We start from the raw sequence: 12,239 nt of genomic DNA on the forward strand, positions 1-12,239 counted from the left end.
ATATAGATATAGAGAGAGAGAGAGAGAGATAGAGAGAGAGAGAGAGAGAGAGAGAGAGAGAGAGAGAAAGAGGAAGGTCGTAATTCTCTGTTTAATCAAGTCTTATCGATTGTTTATTAATTTTTTTTTTTTTTAACTAGTTATATTGAGAGCCATAATAGTTATATTTGAGGGATAATTGACTTGGAAAAATGATTCGGTGGACCACCACAATGAAAACAATGTGCGCATTTAATAATATATATATTGCTATTCGAATAATCCAAAATTAAATTCCATCTAATGCAAAGTTTGTTATATTATTTTAACTTCCAATTAAGCTTAAATATTTCAAACATTTCTCTTAACGAAGTTTCAATATCTTTTATTCGTAGGCACGTATTCGTTCATGCCTATGTAAATGCATATCTCCTTGGAGTGAATAAATTTTGAAATTAAACAGCAACCGATTCTTAATTCCTTCATTGTCTGCCAATGTCATTTCTATATTAAACGTTATTATAAGGAATATTAAGATATCGTGATAATTCGATAAGCACTCGGGGTTCGTGAACATTCCATCGCGAAACTTCGGCATATTCTTCGCGACTTTCAACTTTTCTATTTTAAGAATTAGAATCATTAGCCGTTCAAAATTTCAAGATATCCGAGTTGAAAATTATCAAAACAAATTCAAACGAAAATCCTTTTTTCCGGACTAACGCAGCGCAACAACGTGTTTGCAGAAATTTCGTTAAAAAGCTTTCAGAGCAAATGAACGAGCTCGCGCGGTACGCCAACAAATGTCCCGCCCTTACTTTCTTACTAATTGAAAATTTTTATTCCCAAAGCCACGTAGGCTTAGATCGCATAAAACGGTAGCATAAAATATTAGAACATATAGTGTAAGAAAAGATTTAACGATCGATATAAAAAAAAAAAAAAAACTCTCAATTATACGCGTCAGTATCGCAACGTTTACTCGACTCGATTAAGGACATCCTAAATCACCTGTGAGATCGACACTCGCAATAATAAAAAAAAAAAAAGAGCTTACCTTTCCTCACAGCTAGAGCTTGAATGTCTTTTAAGTTACTCCGGAAGTGAAATAATTTAGCTGCTTATTTGACCATAGCTGTGAAAGCGCTTCCGCTTTCCTCTGCATTTTTGATAAATTGCTTGCCTCTCCATCTCTCCCCCCTCTTCGTTTGCTATTTCATTCCGATGATTCGTCTGTTTTCTCAAATTCCTTTTATTCCCTCTTTAATTCGACACTCGACTTTGGTTAATTGAAGCTGATAACAAATTTTTTACATCGAAAAATGTTTGATTTTTCTTCATGCTTGCCTTAACGTGTCATCGTTTACCATCCGCTTGTATCCATTTGAAAATTACAATAATTTTTATCGTATTTTGAAGAATACTATAAAGAAATGTAACGTAATTTTTCAAATCTTATTATATTTACAAATATTAAAGTAATCAAGTTCTGGTCTAGCCAAATAAATATTTTATAGCAGGCACCTGTAAATTAATATGCCCTTTATGGGGTTCGTATGAATATTAGAAATTGGACAATAGTACAGTACCCACTTGTAAGAAAATAATTTTAAATTCCATCTCAACTTGTACTTGATTCAGCACAAAGTAATCTGATCTATAATATTCAACAATTATATTTCTTAAAATCAAAAAATATACACGAATTTGAAAATAAAATCTTTTCGCCCTATAATTTAGATTATTATTTCGTAAAATGAGCCAAGTTGATAAGTTACAATATTATATTCAAAAATAACTAACTTGACTCATTGATTTTATTATTATAATCTTTATAAATAAACTGTATATTATTACATGAGAACCTATTAATTAAATGGCAGATTCTAAATCCACGCTTTTTAACATAAATTCATTCGGTATAATGTAATGTGAAAGGTGATTTTAAATATCAAATTTATTTGTATTAATTATTTATCTATAGTCAAACAGATCGTGGCTTAAATTTTTCAAAAGCATTCTTCGAGAAATAATTATTATTCATTAATTTTCATAAAAATTTCAAATAATACGTAACAGTCCCATTATTAACGCAATTATTATTATTATTATTATTATTATTATTATTATTATTACGTTTATGTTCTTTCTAATTACATTCAATGCTTTAAAATGTGTATTTGCGTTGGTACGTATACAATTGTTTCGTTCAATAATACTTATGTAAAAGAAAACTTATAGTAGAGTTATTATTGTTTCAATTTTTATATATATTTTTTTTAATTTTATTTCATATGCGTAGTAACTATATAAAATTTCGTTATCACATTCACCATACCGTGCTCATGAAGTCCAAATTTCGTGTAAGATCTCGCAATTAATTCGTAGCTGCCAGAGACACGAGAGGACAAGCATTACATTCGTTATCATATTACTTCAAATTTTAAATAATTAAACACTTATTATATATATATATATATATATATATATATATATATATATATATATATATATATATATAACGAAATAGTTAAAATGATTTAATTTTTCTAAAAATATATGAATATACATGCACTGAGCATAAAAGAGAAATATTACATAAATATTGCATTATAGTTGCTTAAGCATTCATTATAATTATTAATTGTTTTAATTTGTTAATTTCTACGCGATTATAATTAGTAAGTAATGTTAATGAATAAATGAAATATTTTATATATGAAAATATATTTTTATGATAAAAATTCATAGTATTAAATGTAATAGGATTAAATAGATTACAAACGTATTGGCTTCTGTAAAAATTAACATAATATAATATTCAAATAAATAATTAATTAAATCTCCGTCACTCGATTATCACTATAGATAAATTTACTGTTTAAAATATTAATATTTGAATGTGATCTCCATTGTTCGTTATTTTTTTCTTAAACAGTCATTAATATAATAATAATAAATGATCTACCAACGCATATAAAATATATAATAAAAATTAACAAGCTCAAATTTATTGCTTTTCAAACTCTAGAAAAACCCTTTAAATAAATCACTATAAATTAAAATTAAGTATGTATTTTAATTTTATTTTACATTTTGATAACTCTAGACTTCATTTAAATAAAAAAGTATGCCGAGATAAGAAGCAATGATCATTAATCTTTTTACACGGTATCCATTTGAAAATCGCGTAACATTTTCATTTATCCAGCTAAAAGTTGACGAATTTTGAAACGTGACTAAGGAATATTAAATATAATTCATATTTTCTGATTCCTCAGTTTTTATTTAACTTTATATTCATTTTACTACTCATACAGCGAATTATTAATAAGATAATTCGATATATTTAATTTAAATAAAAAAACATTCATTTACAATTTACCGATAGACAACTTATATTTTTTAATAATTTTATGTATTATAGTAAAATTAACAATGTTTAAAAACGTTAATAATTTTTAAAAAAGTATCAAATCAATGGTGACTTTAAATTAGTTATTTAAGATACTTTTAACGTTCTTGTGGTAATGGTTCAACCTTAGCTATTTACTTTTATTTATTATTATTAGCAGCGAGATTACGATAGAAATTATAGGACGCGACCTCAAAAATCCTTATGGATATGCTAAATTCAATTTTATCGTCCTTTTCATAACTTGAGAGGGCTAACCAAATAAATAAAGTTTGAAGGAAAATAAGCTTCTTTATTCTTAAAGTACGAGATACGGGTGCAAGTATGGAAGAAAATTCGTGTTTGGAAAAACTTTTGATTGGATAAATAACCGAGACGTAGGAAAAGTGAATGAGCATACGGTAGATGCGAATTAAAATAGCCCACATTTCTCACATCAAAGAAAGTTTATTCAATATTTATTCCTAAACTTCAATAATAAAAATCAAATACATTATTTGGATATTTCTTATTTTATAAAAATATCAATGGTACCTGCACAAATTATTCTTTATTCAATTCCATCGCAAATCAGTACATGTAATTGCCACGTGGCTTTGCCATCGATAAGCAACATGTTATCTTATAATTATAATAGCTTTTGTTTTACTTGAAAAGATATTTGATAACAAATCAACTCGTATATTATCTCCAATAGATCATTAATCGTAAAAGTACGAAAATAATCATTTTCAATAAAGACAAATGTGTACCAGCATGTAATCAGGGAAACGTAAAGAAGGGATCGGTAAATCTGAACATTTCAGCGGACATGATGTCTCGTAAGTGAACATCATCTGGATAAAAAAAATTCTGCTCAGCATTTTTCTCAACAACGTTGAGACGAGAAGTTCGCCAATTCTTGCCATTCGGGAAGGATAATACGAAAAGTATGTCCCCGCCATAAGAACCGAACAAGAGATAGATAGCGTGGGAGAGAGAGACAGAGAGAGAGAGAGAGAGAGAGAGAGAGAGAGACAGAGAGAGAGAGAAAGTGAGATAGATAGGGATGGAAGAGGAGAATGAGGAGAATGAGGAGGTGGCGGAGGAGGAGGAGGAGGAGGAGAAGGAGGAGGAGGAGGAGGGGGAGGGGGGTAGAGTATGGAGCAGGAGGAGGGGGTAGAGTATGGAGCAGGAGGAGGGGGTAGAGGGAGAGATAGTTAGAGCGAGAGAGGGGGAAAGAAGGAGGAATCGAATAAGAGCTTCGACAGTTTCTCCGTTGTCGCGCTGACTTTTCCGATGAAACGGTCCATGATAGGCATTGAAAAGCCTTGTCAACTCTAACTGACTTTAGAGAGTAGTAGACGAGTTGCCCCCTTACGATATCCACGAGAATTTTTCCGGTGATAAAGCGCCCTGTCAATTTCCCGTCGCGTCGAATTCGCCCGACCGCGTTTTCCCTCGACTATGTAAGCGCATCAATGATCTCCGCGCGATTTCAGCCTTTATAATTCGCCGAGACAGCAGAAGGAGAGACATAGCGATAGAGATAGAGAGATAGAGATTGATATATATATATATATATATATATAGAGAGAGAGAGAGGGGGGGCAGGCGGAGGAGGACATGGAAATATGTTGCTTGCTCGCACCAAAGTCAGCCTTAATTTGCGTTTTCAAGATTATGTCCTTACTGGTGGTAACCCGATGCTCCTTCTTACCCTTCGTCAAAATATATACCCCAATGTCAGCTTAGTGCGGTTGATTATATTCACTGATTATACAAACTGATTTTGCTCCAATTCTCAACTGTATTAAATATCGATATAGATATGGAAGTTGAATAATGTCGAATAGTCGCCGAATTTGACTGCTAATTCATATAATACAGACAAATATTTTCTATCATCGGCAAACTATCGGTAGACCTATTGATTTATATTTTATTATTATTCAATTATGTGATTTTATATTTTAGTCGATTGTACGTTGATGAAGCGTGTAAAGGATAACCCAAATAAAATCGTAGTATTCATAAAATAATTCAGGAACACTCTCTCCGATGGAGCAATATCATTATACATTTTATTAAAATCGATAACCTCGGCTAAAATCATTAATAATTATCGTCGTTGAAAATATATGAACACGAAGAAGCCTAAGCAAACTTAAAATAGAATACCATAATGCACAATATCAATAACTCACCTGACCGAGTAACTACAATCCCTACACACACGTATAAAACAGCTTACCATCGCACATCTCTAATCTTCCACCACTTTAAACGATAAAAATTGCTCATTTGCTCGTTGAAATTTTAATTGCATTTACAATCTACCGTCAGGATTTCATTTATTATATAATACATATATACAATTAGATGCGTACACGTACAACCTTATTTATTACATGCTATGCTATATGTTTTTGTGTACTAAACGTGCATACGTACGTGTGTAAAGAAACACATAGTCTGATAGATAAATAGATGGATAAAACTTAGATTGGAAGACGGACAAATGTTCGGTTCCCTAGACCTAAAGAGATAAAAACAAGAATAAGATGCGTAATAAAGAAAAGACAGAGAAAAACAAAAAGATTAAATACATAGAGTAATTGAGAGAGAGAGAGAGAGAGAGAGAGACTTCGAAGTGAAATATAAGTGGGAACGAAATGTATATAAATAGGCTTCTTAGGATTGTCGCGTCATCGTCCTGCTCGTACTACTTGTCTCCCATTCTTGATTTTTACTAAAGATAAGCGACGATAGAGGAAGAAAATGGAAGCCAGATAGAGAGAGAGAGAGAGAGAGAGAGAGAGAGAGAGAGAGAGAGAGAGAGAGAGAGAGATAGAGAGTTAAATAGGGAGGGACTCGAAGGTCGAATCGTCCTTTCCTTTTACGCGGTTACGTCACGTATCGTATTTATTACCGCCTTTGGTGTGCCCTCGTTTCCTCCTGTCTCCAAGAATTTCTCTCTACGTTTTCATAGGAATTAGCTCAAGAGGAAACGAAGAAAGATGAAAATGGAATCCGATATAAATGGAGAACGATATAAAATTGTTATGACCACGATGATCGCCTTACTCACCGTCCGATGCATTTTTTGCCGGCTTCACCGAACAGGACCGAGTAGGATGCTGCACCGACCCAGTTGTTGCGCTCATCCCTCTCATCTTGGAAATGGAATCCCGTTGGGTGTTAAAATTTTCAGAGCTTTTAAATTCTAGCCTCGACGTTTTCGGGTCTTATCGAGCGGTGGAGGTCATCTTTATGAACGATTGACTATCGTTAAATTTGTCGATCGCAATGTTATTACACTCGCTTATTCGGATTGCAAATGACACGTGATCGAGACGTCGTTACTTGCCAAAATTTTCCATTTAAAGCCATTCAAATTATTAACAAATTGAGCAAACGGCATATCACGTTTATCGACCACTTATAATACTTGGAATGGTTTCGTTCTGGTTTCGTTGCCATAAAAGAAAATTGCTTTTTCAAGTGTACTGTCGCGTCGTCTATGGCTAATTAACCGATTGGCTGACAATTGTCGATGTATCACGTAGATTCATTGTTCATTCATTGAATTCATTGTTCGTCTGTCGATCTTAGCTCGTGAACAATTTTTGAACTAGTAATACATTAATCGATTGACTTATATCAATTGTTTACCACGTAATAATATCGTGTAACATTATCATGTTGACGTGAGAAGGGAATACCATTAATTTTTTTTAGAAAAATTGCTTCGGTAAAACGGTTATCATTTCTCATTCGCTTTAAACAGATCCTCGCATAGACGTTGAGGAAAAGAACGATTCACGTTGCAAGCGTGAATGTTTCTCGTAGTTTACCAAGTCAACTGGTATACACGTTTAAGATGTAATAACGAGAGGGTGGAAAGACGTGAATCAAGTTGTCTCTCGAGGAACGTTGATGAAAGTAGGAAATATAGAAAGCTTGGGTGAGTTGGACGATTGCGCGCAAGTTAATATTGTTTTAGACAGTGAGGGAACTTCATTGGAGTTTCAATTATGGCCATAATGCAAAAGTTGCTTGATTTTTACTACGAGTTGAACAAAACATTAGGGGCTGTTCGATATTTCTAAAAAAAAAAAAAAAAAATAATAAAATAATAATAATAATAATAACAATAATAATACGGTAGATAAATATTTTTGTTTCGCGTGTCTCTAATTGAAAAAGGCATCCTAATAATAATTCAACATATTTTGTCACACGTGATAAATTTTTAGAAAACTAGTGCTTTCGTTATTTCATTCTAAATTCTTAAAAGAAGACACGGCCGACAAAAATGTACGTGTACGTATTCAATCTTTTTTCATTCGTGGCATATCGTCACAGGACTGTGTTATTTTAACTAAAAGATCCCATACAATTCTCATTCACCCACATTCTTTCTTTCGTAATACTAACAATTCTGTAACAATAATAATAAATTATTTAATCTTTTATGAAATGGAAATATTTTATTTGTCCTCTATTAAAAATATAATTAAAAATGGCAGTTATAATCGTAATGGGCACTGCTTTTTATTTATTTATCTGACTCTGCCCGTGTTGAATTAATTATTTACAATATTTATTGGATGAGTGATTATAAATATAAGTTGGCTAGCTTATAAGTTATATTATTTTGTTTTTTTTTTCTATTTATAATCATCGTGTCTTGATATATAAAAAAGAAATACTATACTGATTATGAATGTTTGTGTTAAAATTCGGCTCCCTTAAAGAAAATCATAATAAATTAATAATAAACAAGGTTATTCGTTAAATTTGCTCATTACTATCGATTAGAGGAAGGAAGAGTCGACAACCCACGCACACATACATGGATCACAATGATTTTAATGAACCGGACAAATAACTTGTTGATTAGTCAATCCTGTAATTGCCTACTGAGGTATACCAACTGGGTTTTGTGTATAAGTGTTCCGCACACACGCGCGCACACACGCACGCACACACGCACACACACACACACGCACACACAGTTTATTTAAAAACGCGTCTATTTGATATTCATCACTCTACGATTTTGTCGTCTCTCGGCTCTTTCGCTTTTAAGTTTTATCCAATTTTCATCCATCTTATTAACTCTGCTGGTTTTTATTTTACTTTTAACACGGACTTTTTAATAAATTCTCACGGATTGAATATAACGCTGAACTATTTAATTACGTACAAAAGTTTTAAAAAAATATTTCTAAAAGTATGTATATATTGTATTAAATTAATACACCGAAAATATTATTGTAGATATATGTGAGTAAAGCACATTACGTATATTTCATATTATTTAGGCTGTAAATATATTTTTTAGCTCGAGTCACATTCTAATCGTATTAATTAGCATAATCCCAACACTTTATATTTTTATCTAACAATTTAATTGCATTATCTGTCATTATATAACCGGGAAATAGTTTTAAATTACACTGATATGTTAATTAAATGGTTCATCAGATAGCCTCAAACTGTCTATCCTCGCTCGCATTATATTAACATTAAGATAATATTTTTTTAAGTGTTACAAGCAAATGGTCATACGATCGATTAAGAATTAATTTCTTAATCGAATGAAAATTGAATCAAACAAGTTTTGAATGAATCCTTTGCGAAGCAAGAAAATAAGAGATATTTCGAAAATCAATGCTACGTCGACCGTCCACAAATGGAATTTTAATCAATTAAAAATCTTCATTTCTGTCATTCATCATTGACCATCGAGACTTAAATACGTTCAGAGCAATTATAACGATGAGCAATTTTTCACAAAGTATAAACAACGTTGCGGAAGTGGCCAAGACTAATAAATGGATTATTCTGCCATAGAGTTCGTAGCAATTTCGATAGATTGAGCTAATTGGCTTTTCACCTACATTCGAGTATTTCTCCTTAAATACGACGATCATAGTTTATTAAAACTTTCAGCTTGCATTGCTCTTTTAAGCGAACGACATTATTTCGAGCGATGATGATAATGGGACTTCGACTAAAGGCCCACGTAACGGGAAAAGACAAGTGCGAAAAAAAGAAATTCGCATGAAAGAAAAAGTGCCGCGAGTAGTCGTATGGAATTGCTATTCGCGTGAAAAGCTATTTTCATTATTCAAGAAACGCTTACCTCCATTTACATTTACATTAAAAGCCGAAGGGGCGAAAGTTATAGCAATGACTTGGTAACGTAAAAGCGGATTCGATTGAACTATTTTAAACGTTCAATTTTTAAACGAAATTCCTTACCGCTCACCCAACGATTTGCCTGACCCTCGATAAATCCCCGATAAAGCAACAAATTACATAATGCCGATAAGGCTTGATAAAACGACGTTATTCAATTAATCCATAAGTGTTATAATTCTCACGCATTTATCTATAAAACATGTGCATGTAATTTGCGATTCGGGGTCACCAACTAAAGAAATTGACTTTCGCAATTACAATTCACGGCATATTGATCGCCACAAACCAATGGCTCGCAATAACGCTTTATAACCAAATATTCTCTGTTAGAACTAACGGATGGCAATTAGCGAAACCTTAAACTCAGAACGTTGTGCCAATCGAATCTGCCCGATCAACGACTAACCCGGGTCCTCGATTTGTTTCAGCGGATGCGCGAGAGCGAGGCGAATCTGGGCAGGATGCAGCAGCCGAGCGTAGGCACCGAGGAGCGCGAACTGGAGTTGGAGCGAGAGCGCTGGAGCCTCCTCAGAGCGGCACGCGACGAGGCCGAGAGGAGCCTCACCCTCGCGGCGAACCTCGCCGACAAGGAAGCCGCCCTCTCCCACGCCCACGCGACCATCAAGGAGGTGAGCCGATCGAGCGACTCTTGGCCCGCGTAGCCTGTCAGCAGGCCCTCGCTACGAGGCGGTCGCAGTCAGTCCACATTTTACGAGTCTTGGGGGAGCAGCGACCGCACTCGTGTATCCTGGTCTCCGAGGCTAGGCGTATTAAAAATTCCATTTTCCCCAGGAACTTTAATCCAAGGCTTGAATAATCCAATGTCGAGCCTTCGTTATTAAATGCTGCATCACTTCCCGTGATTTATCAACAGTCTCTTCGGTTACCTCGGCTAACAAATTGATACCATAAGGACCGAGCACCTGTTCCTTCGATTTTGCTAATTTCAGAGTTAGCATTTGCTAAGCGTCCCTCGCCGTTCCCTCTATTCACATTGTTTTTCATCAATTTAAGCGTTCAATCGCAGGCTGATTTAGCCCGACGAGCTTTTTACTTTTGGTAACGTCGCGGGCAAAGATAACGTCAATCGCTCACTATCTTAACTATGACAAATCTATAGTAATTATCGCGCGAATTGCCGCGACGCTAATGCAACGCTCCCGAGAAAATAATTTTATTAAAGGTAAACGGATAAAAAGGAAAAAAACACGTTGTTACGCGATTACTTTCTTTCTATGGACTTGGATTATTTTACGTAAAAGTTTTTACGGCATTTTGCATTTATAACGGACATTTGCACTTTATATCAAATTTCATATAACATTATAGAGATACCGTTCGGTGATAGCTTTCTCTAACGTTTACACGCAAGCTTATAGCTATAAAAGATCTATACGATATTACGCGCGAATGGCCATTAATTTACAAAAGATTATTTCAAGATATCGCTAGAGGAGTATTGATAAGTAAAGAGATTTTCTGTTTGTTTGTTTTTCGTTTGTTATTGTTTTTTTTTTTTTTTTACTAGAATGATCTCAGAGTCACTTTACGCGATTGATACGGAGGAGGATAAATGGCATATGTACTTTAAATTAATTTTAAAAGAATGTACATCGCGAGCAAAATTACGAATATTTCAACCAATAAAATATTTGACATTTGCCGTCACTTATAGATTGTGCCTGAGATAATGATAGAGCAAGAAGTAATAATACTTTAGGATCAATTTCTAATTGATTGATGCTACGATAAATGAATCGAACATAAACAAGGGTGTAAACGAACGAGCAATTGTATTGATTACATTTTACAGTAGACATAAGCTAAATATTACTAATGGATTTATCAGATATAACATGCCGCGTTGCTTACAATCAGCAATAAGCATACTTGGGTACTTTATTTCACAACGCGAGCTCTTAATTATCCGTTCAACATCTATCTACAAGCACACAGCATTGAGATATCGCTTACTAAGGATAATCATCCCCTCGAATCGCTCAAAATACGCGTCTGTCCACAGCTTCAGCGTCAGCTGGCAGAGCGCGTGGGCGGCGGCGTGAGTCTCAGCGACCAGGAATCGCTGATCTCGTTCCCACGGGGCAGTCTGAACGGAGCGGTGACTCCGGGTGCGGGAAGTGGCGGCGGCGGTAGTGTTGGCGTTGGCAGCGGTGGTGGCGGTGGAGGAGGTGGCAGTGGCGGTGGCAGCGGCAGCGGTGGCGGCGGCAGCAGCGGCGGCGGTCTTTTCGGGCATCTCGGACAACAACAACAGCCGGGCCATGGTTCGGCAGGCGAGCTCGTGGTCATTGGGCCAGTTGGCACCGGGACCGGGCAGGCCGGGGACCGGGGAAGCTGCAGCGCAGACAGCGGGGTCCGGGGCTCGAGCGACCGAGAAAGCGGCGGCGCCACAAGCATCGGCGGCAACCTCTCCGACTCGACGACCGACGGTCAGCATTGATCCTATTATTAATTGGTGTTGTTGGTGGGTTGAGTGAGGTTGAGGGTTGGGTTTAAGGCGAATTCGAAACGGAGTTAAAGAGCATTCGACCTTGGCTTTTAGCCTCGCTCCCTTACATTCTCATTTAGTCACAATTTGGGGAACGGCGGTGGCCGTGGTGATGTCGTGGGCGGGGGGGGGGGGGGGGGGGGGGGG

General features: G+C 35.2%; 1 protein-coding gene across 1 annotated transcript in view; it reads left to right on the forward strand.

Moving 5' to 3' along the window:
• Positions 1-12,239, forward strand: part of Liprin-gamma (liprin protein kazrin) — a 165,851-nt gene that overhangs the window by 130,988 nt on the left and 22,624 nt on the right. The window contains 3 exon segments of the mRNA XM_011501912.1: positions 10,015-10,215; positions 11,610-11,724; positions 11,776-12,033. Coding sequence (XP_011500214.1) covers positions 10,015-10,215; positions 11,610-11,724; positions 11,776-12,033 — 574 coding nt within the window.

The sequence above is a fragment of the Ceratosolen solmsi genome, unplaced genomic scaffold (genome assembly GCF_000503995.2).
Source record: "Ceratosolen solmsi marchali unplaced genomic scaffold, CerSol_1.0 scaffold23, whole genome shotgun sequence".
Taxonomy (NCBI): domain Eukaryota; kingdom Metazoa; phylum Arthropoda; class Insecta; order Hymenoptera; family Agaonidae; genus Ceratosolen; species Ceratosolen solmsi.